Below are 15,170 nucleotides of genomic sequence, written 5' to 3' on the forward strand. Positions count from 1 at the left end.
TGAGTCGTACGATGGGGAAGCCTGGGGTTTTGCATTACCTGTGGTATTCAACCTGGCGCCCGCTGACACCCGGCCTGTCTATTCCAGGATGAGTCACTACCTGTGGATTCATAAAGCCGACCTGATTCCTCAATTAAACCTTTCAGGAGCCACTAGAGAGTAGAGAGACACACGAGGATCTCTCTGTTACCCACAATTCAAGACTATAACTCCTTATTGACGTAACGCAACTTATTTTTAGCTTTACGAAAAGCTTTGCAGAGAAACAACGGCCCCATTGTTAAAGGCTTTGAAAGATTATTTTTGATAGCAATACATTCAAAGCCACAGTCAGTTCTCTATACAAAGAAGAGGAGTTCACATCCAGAACAATGTCAAAGAGAGCGTCTGTCCTGTTTTAAGTATGTACGTTATGTCACTTATTGTAACTGCACTTTCTATTGACGCCTGTTTTAGTTGGAACTTAATTTATTTTCTGATGTGCGTATGTAATTTCTGCAATTTTATATTTAAGGCTTCTTTAAGTTCTTTGCCTTTGTGCCTGTGAGTCAAAATAGTATGTTGATGCCAATTGCAGTTCTACATTTTTCTTCCTTTTTTGTGCACCGAATAAATGAAAAGCAATAAAAGTAAACAAATAAAATACAAGTGGGCAGAATGATTACTTCTATACAGCATATCTGGCTGGGGATTCGACACTATCACTGTTTCAAAACAACATGCAGAATGTATAGGCAGGAAGACATAATCCCCTGGTCGCAAAGAGAAGAGTCTCTATCTGAAGTCTGCGGTCCGTGCAGGGAAGACAAGCCTGTTAATGTGCCGACTAAACTGCAGCGCTCATCCAAACAAACCCCGGGGCTACATCACCTCCAATGTTCATTTATTTCACTTAATGAAACGTTCTCATTTGTACTGTCACCAAATTAAGTGTTTTTTTCCCATTTTAAATCTATGAAGCATGACCAAGTGAAAGCATCCAGCCATGAGTCTAAGAGAGGGGCACCCTGCAAAACAAGACATGAAAAGGGAAGAAGTGTATTCTGAGTGCGGCTTGAATATTTCAGCTGTAGCTTCAGACCTTTGTAATGCAAATGAGGACTACTTTGTAAAGTTGCTGTGGGAGTGCGAGGGGAGATTTGGGGGGTCGACATGGGTTTTGTTCCTGCCGCATAAAGGCACATGTTCACCTTGGCTTGGACCGTGTCGTTAAAACACCAGTGTTGGGAAAATGTTAAGTGTATTAAGCGACGCCGGGAGGAGGAAGGGGGGGTTGAGGAGGAGGAGGAGGAGCTTGGGGCTCAGCTGCGACCGCGGCGTCAAGATTCCTCCGAGATCCCATTTTGGGGTTAGCTCGCCATCCGTCACCATGCAGCCCCATGTGACCCCACTAACCTCATTAATTTGCCTCCTGTAGATTAGCATCCCACAGGGATCACAAAGAGCTCCTACCATTGTTCTCACCCTCTTGGCCACACTGCCCAAAGGTCCCAAGTAATTCCACTATCCACAAGTCAAACTTCAGCCAAAATTAAATTGTGTTTCTGTAGGGACCTGAAACAACAAAGGCACTCCGGCCTTATGGGCACCAGGAGCATTTTTCTTGCTTTTCTAATGATTTAGCATTTTTCTGCAGCTGTGGCAGTTTAAAATTCTGAAGTACTGCGTTTGCACCAGAGACATAGGAATGGACCCACGCTATTCCATGTCCAAAGGCTTAGTGTGTGACTTAAAATGTCTTTAAATCTTCACCAGAGGGATGAAATTTGATCAATTATCCATGTAAGGGTGTGAAAATAGCTCGCAGGAGCGCCACAGACTTTCCTTACAGGATCTCTTAAGGCAAATTAATTCCCCTGCAACTTCTACACTTGTTCGTATACAATAGAACACTTCTTTCTTTGGTAATACTAAATTATTCAAAGTTCTAATTCAAAGCAAACTGCAATTCAATACACCCTCTGTGCCTTAGTAGGCCTTAAGTGCCCTGCGATTTTTTTCCCCCTCATACCCCTTAAAATCTAAAAGAAGAGTCCATAAAGGCATGATTGCAAACAGAGAGGGTTGAAATGTCTTGAACTATTCTCCATCTGCCCTCTCCGGAAGGATACTGGCAGATCTTGTCGTCCCTTGGCAGTGTTGAATCTGGGACGCGGCAGAGAGGTTGGGTGACTGCCTCTGGCCCTGCTATTGAGCTTACTAATTAAACTATTAATCTCACATCATTAACCTCTCATGGCCCTTTCCTCCCTCCACCGTTCTGACATTGCCGCACTACATAGCTTTGAGAAAACAACTCTTCCCCTCTCTCACACTGTTGCTTTCCTCGAATGTTTGTCGGTGATGTCGTGTTCCCCCTCAGTGTTATCGTTTTCTTCCTGTTTCAACTCTTAAGCTGCATCTTCCTTAGCCCCCCGCCACCCACATGTCCTTGCTTGTCGATGTGACGTGTGTGGACCACAGCTGTGTTATAATATTGTTAGTGTCCAAGTGGCTCTAAAAGGTGGATATGGTTACTTTTAATTAAAAAAGAATCAATTTCTATCGCTGTCAATTTTTGAACTGGGGGACCATATGGACACTTAAAAATACAATCCAATTTCCAGCTACCCACCCCCTCGTCTGCCGCTCCTCTCCAAAGCACTCTGGCACTTTGATCACGTCATTCCATTGTACGAGCTTTGCAGATTGACGAATCAATCCATCAGGTTTCACAGGTTCATGCAGTTTGTGAAGATTCAGGGATAATTTGGATATGTTGAATGTCAGAAACGATCCCCCTTCTTGATGTCTCAGCGCCTCACTACTAGAGCAACAAAGTTTTGCCAAAATAGCTCTCATCTTTTGCCATATTTGACACCTTATAAGATGTGTCCACCATCATGTCTCGACCCTCACAATGCCCCCTAGTGTATATTGTGTTTAGACCTCCAGGTTGACTTCAGTACTCGACACAGCTCAAGAAGCAACTGTGTGCGCAAGCTTATGAGTAGTTAAAATACTGTATAATCCCCTGCTTTACAGTCAATATGAAGTTATTAAGTTAATTAGGGTGCCATTGTAATCCAGCAGCTATTGGGAGTGAACACAGCGGCATACAAAGAAGGCCTCGGTGGCCGTGCTGCATCTCATATGAAAAGAACACCCAAGAACAACAACAAACGAGCGGCAAGAGCGGAGACATAGATCAAAAGCACATTAAAGCCAATGAAATAACTCACAATGACAGCACTACAAAAAGATACCCATTACATTTAAGTGCTGGATATGTGTGACTTTGAGGCTGACCTTGTAGAGGCGCGGCCTATTGTGTACATGCAGGCTGTATAGGGAGCCGCTTGATTAGACGGAGCTCCCCGGGGATCGATGGGACGTCTGAGATCAGCACTCAGAGTAATCACACTGCATTGTGCCCCTGCTCAATGACGATATAAAATGAATGATGTCACAAGTCTATAATGCTGATGGTGCTGGTAGAGGGTCTCTTGTACTTATTTGTGCAGTTAAATCAAGATGAATCGAACTAACCGAAGTATTATGCCGAACCAACAATACCATGGTCATTGAAAGGTAGCCACCTGAAATCAGTACACAAATAATGTACTGTAAATGGAATCGTGCCTGGTGTGTAGACTATTCAGCGCTGCGCACACATGACCACTCTCTGCCCTTGCTGTGTCTCTTGAACTCGCTCCACAGGTGAGAATAGGACAAAATGACAGATGGAACCCTTGTAATCAAAAACCTGACAGGCAAGCCACCCATAATATCTGTCTGCAGTCCTCCCTGTAATACAGGAAATCACATTCACAACAACTTACAAGCTTAGAAATTACAGGTAGCAAATGTACACAACCCTGCCATTAGTGGTAGGTGTTATTTTTGCTCCCCAACTGTCTTATTTTAATTCTACGTCTGCTTGTTCTACTGCTTCCCTAATAGCAGGTCTAAGCCCGCCGTCGTGGCAAAGTCGGGCATTTCTACACTCAAATACTTTCTGATCAACAATGGTTTCATCTTTCCTTATTTAAATACTAATTTCTTTAATTTGGTCTCTTATTTGTGTATCAGTGTCATGTTCCCTTTTCTCTAAAAATGCTGGTGCCAGCTTGTCACAGCGGAGCACCTTTGTCTGTTAATTAAAATGCCTGGCTCCGTGTATTTATCTGTAAATGATATGATTACTGAAATTACAGACCGAAGCAATCCTGCCTCGCATGGAGCCTGAGTGGCTGCCAGCACAACGACAAACCTGACTGAAGTATGCTGTAGGTAACATTCTGTCCAAGTCATTCATCACAGACTGAATGTGATATGTGGAAGAGCAGCGAGTGCATCTTTTACAATCAACAACTCAATTTTGTTTTCAAAACAGCACAGAGGAACAAAAAACAGACACGACTATGATAAAAATGTTTCACAAAATCTGATACGACTGCAGGTTCACTTAATATATGCATTTGATTCTTTGCCCAACATAAATTAAACCATTATACACATACACATATTTAGGGCCACATCCTAAATCAGACAGTCAGCAAATTCAAATAATATCTTGGCACCCTCAACGCCCCTGACTCTTCCTTTCTTGATTATCTCTAAAGAGCACAGTCACTTCATTTCGATACACTCTTACACTCTTACAACACAAGGGCAAGGCCGATATGCCATTACACACAGCGTGAAGCATAAGACAACCAAAACGTAAACGAATGGGCAATATCCAGCTGGTTTTAGTCAGCGAGTCATAGATGAGAAAGTGTGTCACGCAGTGTAATTCATTCCCGTCCACACTCCTTGACTATCACACTCGCCACCTCCAAGGTCACATCTAGCAGGAAGCTTGTGTCTCCGTGTTAAAAGCCAGGATTGGTATTGGAGCAGTAGATCACATCTTAAAAAAATCAACCCGACTCAAGGTCTGACTCGGACGTTATCACATTAAAGGCAAAGAACAGGCAAACCTGACCAGGGCAAATCAAAACAGGCAGGTATTTGTGACAAAAAACTTTGCTACAAGGTCAGGATCCCACTTTAATGTGCAAAAGTGTACCGATGACGCAAGAGAGACAAAAAAAACGCAGGAGTGAGTGGGAGAAGGCAAAGGGTACAGTAACAACAAATCCTATTCGAGCCATGTATGAAAGTCAGGGAGGTGATGTGGTTTGGGTGGGGGGGTGGTGGTGGTTGGACTATAATTGAATTACAGTGACCTTATGGTAGCACTATAGGTGAGGTCATGTGTTGGATTAAATCTGTCCCTGACCCTGTCATTGGCGGGGCACTGCCTCTTGGCGGACCTGGGGACCCCAAAGTGCAGCAACTGTGACACATCTTTCTGAGAAACCTTCCTCCAAAAGCTTCATCCGGACTGACAGCCGGGCAAGAGGCTGCGATCGCTCAGCTCTTATTTTTGAGTGCAAACGCTTGGCCTCTGTTGTGCTTCGCAGAGGTGCATTAGTGGAGCAGCTATTTTCTGTTTGCTGGAATCCACCAAAGAAATGGAATCTATCTTTTATATTTAATGAAGCTCTAAGCTGAGCGGCGTAGCAGCTAATTCTCCCAATATATCCACATAATCGATTAATGTGAAACAATGTAGTAGGTTAAATTCAATGTTGTGCAATAATGTCAAATGATACCTTTACATTTATCCTCAAAGAATTTACAGGCTGCTTTAAATATCTCATCTGTGTGATTTTCTTTTCCATATTCGCAGTAAATAAGTAGTTAGAAGATTAAAGTTCCAATCCTGATTTTTGATTGTATAAAATTAATCTAAATTCAAGTCCATAATTAAAGTTTAATCTGCTTTAACAAACCTTACTGGCATAAACAAACCTTTGGCATCATCAGAAACGGTTAAGGAAAGTTACATTTGAAAAGAATTTCATGACTTATGGTTGCGTAATGACAGATTTGTTGGATGGATCGTAGCTGTTTACATTTATATACGTGTACATATGGATCATAGATGTCACCTTCGTAATCAAATTGTGCTCATAAGGTCCAAACAGTTTAGCTGAAGGTTCCTATAGTAATGAAACTAAGCAGGATGTCAGTGTTAATGTTGTGACTTACTGTCTGCCAGAGAGGAGGACACCGTGCAGCTGAGTAGAAACAGGAACAACATGGCCCCTCTGGGCAGGGGGGGCACTGCCAGGTGAATTTTAGGCACCATGTTCCAAGTTGGCACCGCTCCCTCCTCGGTCCCCTGCTAGACACTTCCCACTCTGACAGGATCAAAGACTAACACCTGAGAGAGGAAACACATGCAGAACAGCAGTAGGACAAACATTAGTATTCACACTCGCAGTATATTTGCATACATTTGAATGAGCATATTCACACAATGCAATGCCAGCAATAACAAAAGAAGGTTTAGACTTCTAAACAAACAGATATTTTGTATACTTGGAACACAAGAGTAGACGCCATCGAAGCTCTTTGGTCGTAATCAAAAATAATCCAAACGCCAACTAAGAAACCGCGCTTCAGGCGGAGAAAAACACAAGTGAGGCGAGTTAACACACAAGCTGCTTCAGGAGACGAGTTAGAAGAGAAATCATTAAAGGAAATAAGAACAAAAGCAGAGGTCAGGACGCCGCATCGAGCCTCATCCATCCTCTCACAGTGGGGATTGGTTAAAACCAGAAGACCTCCTGAGCTTTCCTCCCTGTGGACCGCCACCCACTTAACATCCCCCATTAAGAAATTGAAACTCTGTCTCCCAGATGGGCTCAAATCACATAAAGTGCGGTGATCTCACAGAATGACAACATGCATGCATACATAAACACTTAACACACACCACACCACCCAAGGGAGCCATGGTTGGTCAACAAAGCGGCAGCAGGTGGTCCACAAATTAACCATAATTAGCCTAGCTGAGGATGAAAATGAAAGGATTGCTGCAGTGTCTATCTAGAGACGCAAAGATTGAGTCTGTCCCTCGAATGAAGCGGCACAAGCACAGACACTACTTTTTTCTGAATTAGATTTATTGTCGCAAAGGGCTCAGCTGACACAGATTTTGATATATGAGCTTAAGTTTGTTATTGCCTGGAGTTTCCATGTCTAATGTCATTCTAAACACAGGCACAGTGCATTCACATAAATTGCCCTAACAAAATTTCTGTCTTGCTGGTGGCCATCTGTGATAAGTGATCATAATGTTGTAAGGCAGAGCATATGGTAAGAAAATATATGTTCTTTTTGATGAAATTAAAGAGTACTTCCAGGGGAAACAAACAAGAATAGGAACCTTTGTAGAATAGAGATCCTCTTTGAGTCTGAAAGGGCTTCGACTTCACTGGAACTGAACTGAAGCTTCCTCTGCATGCCTGTTTGGTCTCAGAGCCCAGTTTTTTCGTGACCAGTCAACAGCGCTATTTGCAGATATTTGTGCAAAGAGAAAAAGAGGAGATCAGTGTGGAATATCTTCAGTCTTACTGGGTGGCCAGTCAGCTCTAGTCTATTCAGTTCAGCTGGAGTGTCAGGAAGACAATGACTCCAGTATCGTGTGGAGAAAACCTTTCCATTCTTAAGCCCATGGAGGTGCTGAGCAGCCTGTTACTCGTGTGGCTATTTCATGTCTTTAAAAACACTGAAATATGCACACACCAGGCCCTTCTTTAGCCACACTCTTTGTTAACCATGGCCAAGAAAAACATTCGGCTAAGCAGCGATCATAGCAAAGCTAATTTCCAAGCGTTCCATTTTCCACCATCTGAGCTCTGCGTGAACCTCTCCTGACAAGTCATTTGGTAAAGACAAAGACAGGGATTACTGAGTGAAATAATGCAAAGGAATGCAGAGATTTACAGATTTACAGCCCTCACCTGGGCACGTTTGCAGACAAATATCACTGATAGCTCGGGCCTCATCACTCTTAGTCACGTATAGGAATGTGCCGCTAGGTTTCCACATCTAAAAAGCCCATTGTCTGTCAGGAGACACCTTGCACCCGAGGAATGTCCAAACATCCTGAGCTGCCAACTTCATCTATCGTCACTGAAATTTCAAACTGTGATCAAATTAAGCTGCATTATGCTTCTCCTTGCATTTAAATTGCTGAGGAATACCCACGAGGGTAGCTAAAAAAAATGGAAGCCTCTAAAAAAAGCTTCTCTCTGTGTCGCTGCCTTCACTGGTAATGAGAAAGCAGCTCATTGTTGGAGTGCTAAGCTGTAAAACACACAAAAAACACACACACGCACAAATACGCCGTTCAGGATGCCAGAGAACTGGATCACCCCCCGTCCACACGCACACACACACACACACACACACCCTACAATCAGAGTTTACGACATTTAGGCCTCATTCTTATCTCTAGTTAATTCCATTAGTTAGCTTCGAAAATGAGTGCAACTCGCGTCAACTTTGTTGGCTGACAGAACTGTTTTGACACTGATTTTAATGTGCGCCAGCCTTGCATTGGTTCGTGTCTGTGGGTAGAGAGTGAGTGCGGCTGATAGAGTTGGCTACTCGCCGTGCTTCCAAACCCTTGGCGGTGAAGGGATATCTTTCACAGCAGATGCCAGAGAGAGGCAGATGCTTTTCATCTTCAATGAGACAAATTCCTCGAGCGAGGTTTATTCTTTATTTATTTCGCTACTTATTTAGCCCAACTGCACGCAAATACAGCAGTACAACTTTTGTAACTTTCAATAACTATGCGCATTTGTGCTGTGGAAGGACAGAACACATGTGGTTTCTGGATTTTGGTTTCTGGATTCTGATATTGTGAGTGTGTGAGACAGAGAAAGAGAATGGAATTTACACTCCATAACTTGTCTTCACGACTACTTCAATCTGCAGTGCATCTTAACCCATGTTTCTCAAAACAATGAGCTCCGACATCGACTAAAAGCCTAGTTTTGCCGAAGTATGAACACAATTGTGGCCTACTATCAAATGTATTTAATGTCCCTAATGGATCTGTAATGCACACAGTGAACATCCTGTCTGTAAGAATGCCAAAACACTGCAGGATTATATATATATTTACTGTATATGAGACTGTCTGAGGCTGAGCCAATACTGGCAATGGGTAACTGAACACAAAGCCGCCATGAGAGAGAGAACAGAAAGGTTTTTAATGTGATGGTGAGGTTGTGTGTTGTAAAGCCCTTGTAACGTGTTAAGGTCCTCTGTAGTAAAGTAAACATGTTTTTGCCTTTTCATGATGCCCACGCTCAAAGGTGGTGCGAGAAGCCTGTCGTCATGGAGAGCAGAGGGAATTCAGCCCCTTTTATGTCTCACAATGCAATGAATCAATATTAACGGGGAAAAGCAGTGGACACATTCAGACTTTGGTTAAAGGGTAATTGTGGTGTAGCATGAAACGTGGACAGTGACACACCTCAACACACCCAACTGTAGCACAAAAGGGCAGTTCAGGCGCTATCAAACGACTCGGCAGGCACTTGTTTTCAAGAATATCCAGGCCATAATGTTGAGGCAGAAGACTGGGAGCTTTGGCGAAACAAAGGGACATCAACACCTACAAAATGGCGGGTAAAACCTCTTTTCAGTGTAACTGGGAGAGGAGATAAGAAAAAACAACCGCACATCTATCCTGTTTGCTTGTTTCCAACTGACATTAGGTGTCTATTATTCATGTTAATTCCCTCTATATGTGTGTGTGTGTGTGTGTTTATATATGTGTGTGGCAAGGGAGGGGCCACCCATGCACAAATGGTAGTCTACAGACAGACAATGTAACACACAGCTGTGAGGCTCAAGCTGAGTAAACACCACCATTAGACTAACTACAGGTAGCATCCCTCCCCTCAACAGTTCCAATCCCTCCTACTCATGTTCCGTCTCTTTCTCCGTCTGTGTTTAACGGGTCACCCTGAGTGCAGGGAGGTGGGACAACTGAGATGTATGGCTTGCAGTGTGCGGAGCTAATAATGGCTGTCTCTGCAAGTGATAAAGCCAGAGCGGGGAGGTTTGTGATGCCACAGCCGGCAACGGCTCCGCAAACACACTCCACAAGCTGAATTTCGACAGCTGTGTGTTGGCCCTTGATTAGTTTCCAAAAGGCTCAGAGACTAAAGACTGAGCTCCCCCCTTTTGCAGATCCCAGTAGCATAACCGCAAGCACTGTATTGTAAAATGAAAGTTTAGAGTATCGAAATCAGGTTTTCTCTTCCAAATTCCAAAATCCTTGCCGTAACCGACAGACTTGATGGTGTGTGTCTTCTTTTACAGCGCTGCGACAAGGCCCTGCATTAAAATTCAGCAAACGAAGGGTAATGTCCTGTGACCTATTGGGTTTTACAGCTCTTGTGTTTACAAGGCGAATCCACAGAGTTAATTGTTAACACTTTACAGCTGAGCAGAAAGATTGAGAGACCGAGAGGCGCCTATAACAGACGAGTGCACTTCCATAGGTTGAGCAAGAGAAAGTGTTAGACGCTGACTGCGCTCGCCTGAAATGAAAGTGCTCATGTAATGAATCAATGAATGTAAAGTGTCTGCCCATAGGGAAGACTCAAAGAAATCCATCAGGTAAGTTAATTAGACTCTTCAATAATTAGGTATAATAATACTACACATTAAATTTATTCAGACATTTACAATAAATGACGTTGAGTCCCCATGATGCATTCTAATGAAATCCCTTCAGTCATGAGGGGGGGTTTACTGTTGGGCCTCTGATCACAACCCGGCAGGCTCCAACATGCTTCCCAGGGAGAATGTAGAGACGGTTGCATACTGGCTTTACCCATATGAGACAATGTCGATTGGCATTTAGTCTGGCTGAATGAACATTTAACAAAACTCAAGGACCTCCATAAATTGCAGCTGAAGTGAGGATTTACGGTCACCTCTGGGGGGCTACCAATCTTTCCAGCAGCAAATCAATCTGGGAATGAAAGGTGATATGTATTACACGGAGTAGAAGAGACATAGCAGAGTGCCACTTCCATTTGAATTTATTGGACGGTGATTATTGGCGTTGTCGAGTTGCAGAGCAAGGAAAAATGGCTCGTACTGCGACGTGCCGGGCAAAGGGCCGGCAATAAATCACCAGCAGGCATGATGCAACACAGGCAGGCATCAAGTAAAAGGAGTGCTGTTTCTACCAAACACTGACTCACATTATATGATCAAGCATATGTAACGGAATAGTGTGTTATCACGAATGCATCATTGATTCACACACACGTTTTATTTATTGGAATAAATCATCCATATTGTTATGCTTCATAATTAATGAATCTTCTTAGTGGTCGTCTTTTATCTTGAGACTTTGAAATACTTTGACTCTGGTAAATACATAAAGATTCTTGTCTTGTTTTGGTATAATTCCGACCAATCTGTAATTCTATAAGCCCGCGGCCAAGCTAACCAGACAAAGCTTTGTTTCCAGCTGAAGGTCCCTGAAAATTTAGTCAGCCAACAGCCATCAAGCTACTTCAAGGATTTATCAAAGTTCAAACATTTGTGCTTGTTTGTGTTTTTGCTTTAAAGAGTTCTACAAATGGCTTACTGCATAATTAAGAACGATTCTTTGCTGTAGTCAAACGTTAGATTAGAATTCTCAACAACAGATGTGTACATACATCAAAAGAGAATTCACACTGTCAGGCAAGAAAGATGAGCTAAAACGTCACCACTTGACGGTTTGTTTGTGGACAGATGGCCCCATAAAATGACTAGGCAGAACAGAAGGTATGGACCCCTCCACCCCCCCCTTCTTCTTTCTCCATACAGAGGACTTCAAACCCTCTAACCGACCACCCCCTGGGCAGGGGGCATCCTCTGTTTTTGCAAAAGATAAACAGAGTAAAGGCATGTGAGCATGAAGGCAGACAAATAAAGAACTCCACAGATCGATAGCTGACCAAACACAGGCGGTTGTTCAGGTTCAAACCAGGTTGGGTTTAGCAAAAGGAGAGGGCAGGTAGAGTGGAAATACTTCAAAAGTGTGGTAGTACATTGCAAGAGAAAGTACAGGAATATAACACAGCCTGGATACAAACAGTAGATGTATGTTTGTCTCTTTTCTCTGTAGATTTTTGTGTTTTTTTGTCTTCTTCTTCAGGTGGTAGTGGTATTGAGGTTAGAATATCAAGCCAAATGCAGTGTAAGAGCGTAGGATGGGGTTTCAGAGGGCTTCATACTATTCAGCAGGTGTCTTCACTGTTCTAAATCAATTACCTCCAGCCAGTCAATGCTTAGGGTAGGGGGGCATTGTAAATCAGCTTGGTGTCAGGCCAGATTAGCGACTGTAACGGGCTGGGAGTGAAGGTCTTTGGCCAGAAGGGACCCTGCAGGGGCCTTACATGAGAACTAATGCTGTGGCGCCGGTGCTTGATAATAACAGTTGCATCTTTGGCAAATATTTCCCACAATAAAACATGCGAGCATTACAAGATTTCACATATCAGCAGACATTACCTACATATCCCCAGGCAGTATTTCTTGGGAAAATGCTCTGGTCTTGGATGCTCTCAAGCAGCTACTTAATCCTTTTAATGCAAATGGATTTCCGGGGAAATGCTTACGTCAGCATTTAAGAGTCGGTTTGAATTTGCAATCACTCCATACAGAGGTGACGGTACGGACACACAGAATGTTCAGGGATGTTAATAGTCAACAGGACTCTGGGCTTGTTTTTACAGTCCGTGTTGTAAACGCCTGGATGAAACTGTATGTTGACATAATGGTTTTACTATTTCACCCTACAACAGCTCATGTCAAAACCACAGTGAAAATAATCCACTGTGGTCCAAGGTACAGGCGAACAAACCCAGTGTTGACAGAGGGAAGGGTTAGACTAACTCAGGGCGGGCTGAAAACCATGCCTCCTGTATAATCAAGCATGGGGGGATACAGAAACATTGTTTTTATGTCTGATAGTCTTCAGGACGAAGCGTAAGACTCTGTTTAGAAAGGAGGACCCCTGTAGAGAAATGTGTTTTGAGGAATTTAAAAGACAAACATCTGAACGTGCTACTCAGAGAACTCCAACCTACAGCAAGCAAGACTCTCTGTCTATCTCTCTGTCTAACAGTTAAGAGCTAACAGGCTTAACACGGGATAGCTGCCATTCCAAATGAGTTAGGAAGGAGAGGATCCCCAAGGCCCTAATCCAGCTCCTCGCCTGCCTTCCACAGCAGAAGGTGATCCTCTCAGGCCCTGTCCAACTATCGAAAAGAGGCAGATTCTAATAAGCCTCTCTGTCTGTCTGTCAGTCTGTGTTTCCCTCCATCCCGCTTCCCTCTCTCTGGCCATGTCTCCTTCTGTCTCCTTCTCTCTGTCTAAGCTATGAGTCAGTCTGTTGGAGCAGATGGAGCCATATATCCACATTGCTCTCTGGAGGCCTTAGGATTTAAAATGTAAAAGAGCTGAGTGCAAAACAGGCAAGGCGAAAAGGGCAAAAGAATTGTGGACTTTCAGCACAATTATTTGCACTCTCCCCATGTGCAGCAACAAGGGGGAGAATGCCTCCATCTACAGTACAGGCATGCTGCAGGGCAATACACTTTAAAAGACATGGCCCCTACACATTCTACTGATATAAATCCAATATAAAATGTCCCCTGGTAAAAGAGTTCATGATTAAAAAATCCACAAGTCAACTTCACTGTGTAATGAGCAATCACAGCGATAAAAAGTGGCTACCAGTGTCAGAAATTACAGGAGCTGGCTGCTTGTGTTTAACATCTCACACTGGCCTTGAGGTGTTCTGTTACCTAGTTACCTTGTCCTGAAAGTTTGAACCAGACCTGCCTGCCATAACACTTCACCTCAGGCTACCTTTCACGTAATGAGAAAATTTCTGGACACTGTATCAGATGTCCGAGTCCAAGATTCTGCTTCATCATCCATCTCTGGGTGGCAGGCTGACAGACAGGAAGAGTGACGAACAACAGGCGGACAGGGCCGTGAGCAGAACAATCGATTGCCAGCCGACTAGCAACGTCCATTATACTGACAGGTCAGAGTCACAACACGACGACCTGCACCCTGCCAACATCCTCATTACTACCTATGAATCTTTCACTGGGACCAATCTCTCTCTCTTTCACTCTCTGTACCCTTTCGCATTTCATTCTGTTGAAGCCGAGGACTGAGTTTCACCCTGTCAATCTCATGGAAGCGTTTTAAAAGACGCAACCTATGATGCTGCACTTAGCAATTGTGGGATAGAGAACAAAGGCGAAGGGGATAATGTACTGTTCTGGAGAGTAATGCAGGCTTGATGTACTCATAAGCCTGTGCTATATAAAGAATTCTCATTTGTCTGAGTTTATAAATATTGCATATTTTACATGCATATTAAACATTTCTCAAACCATCACCCTTGGTTGCAGTTATTTTATCTGGCCCTCTCTGACATTCCCCCGCCACCCCTCTAGTCATTCTGAATTCTTTACTCCTCGGAAGACTTATTTATACTCTACGCTACCCCACCCGCTCCCTCACAGAGCAGCTTCAGATAGGATTTACCTGCAGCTGAGACAGCCTCCAGACTATCAATTACCACTGGTGTAGAGTCACTGTTCTGTAGCTCGGCTAACAAGACACAACCCAACACACACACACACAGGGGGAGAGAGAGAGAGAGAGAGAGAGAGAGAGAGAGAGAGAGAGAGAGAGAGAGAGATAACTAGATCAACCCTGGCATGACTGCAAGTAAAGGATTTTACTGACTAATCAAATACTTAATTGAAAATGTAGTTCATGAAAACAATTTGGACTATTATTCCATGCTGTGATACAAGTGAAAATGTTTCCAAATGGGCAGACTGTTATTAAGATTAAGTGTTCTGTCTAGGTAGAACAAAATTATTCGTAGAAATGCCAGGGATGTAATTTCCTGTGAATAAATTAGTGCATATAATATACTTTATCTATGGGAGATAATTGCAGAAATCGTTAAAAAATACAAAACAAGGCCATTTCAAGGGTTTCAACCAAACAGTTGGATAGCCAATTAAAAGCCGGTATGACGCAGCACAGAAACCTTGGAAAACTCACTTCAGTCCATTTGTTTCTTCATGATGTTTGGCTCGTCTGTTAGGTGCTGAAACAGGAGATCTCCCCAAATTCCCCCTGACATATCATCTCAGCCCCTGACAACGATTAGACCGAACACCAGACCGTCACACTTGCAGAAAGACAAGCAGGGACAGCACCTGTCACTC

The 15,170-nt window shown here is 43.3% G+C and overlaps 1 protein-coding gene across 6 annotated transcripts in view; it reads right to left on the reverse strand.

Moving 5' to 3' along the window:
• The window catches only part of LOC142997443 (receptor-type tyrosine-protein phosphatase F), a 140,298-nt gene that overhangs the window by 84,827 nt on the left and 40,301 nt on the right, over positions 1 to 15,170 (reverse strand). For 5 of the 6 annotated variants that reach the window (XM_076148275.1, XM_076148274.1, XM_076148273.1 and 2 more), the window contains one exon: positions 6,082 to 6,256. In XM_076148275.1, the coding sequence (XP_076004390.1) occupies positions 6,082 to 6,181 (100 nt within the window). In that variant the 5' untranslated portion in view covers positions 6,182 to 6,256. Of the gene's footprint in view, positions 1 to 6,081; positions 6,257 to 12,417; positions 12,510 to 15,170 lie in introns of those variants that run through there. The other variant, XM_076148276.1, reaches the window with a different exon arrangement.

The sequence above is a fragment of the Genypterus blacodes genome, unplaced genomic scaffold (genome assembly GCF_046128005.1).
Source record: "Genypterus blacodes isolate CSIRO-AG114 ecotype Tasmania unplaced genomic scaffold, CSIRO-AGI_Gbla_v1 ptg000005l_1, whole genome shotgun sequence".
Lineage (NCBI taxonomy): Eukaryota > Metazoa > Chordata > Actinopteri > Ophidiiformes > Ophidiidae > Genypterus > Genypterus blacodes.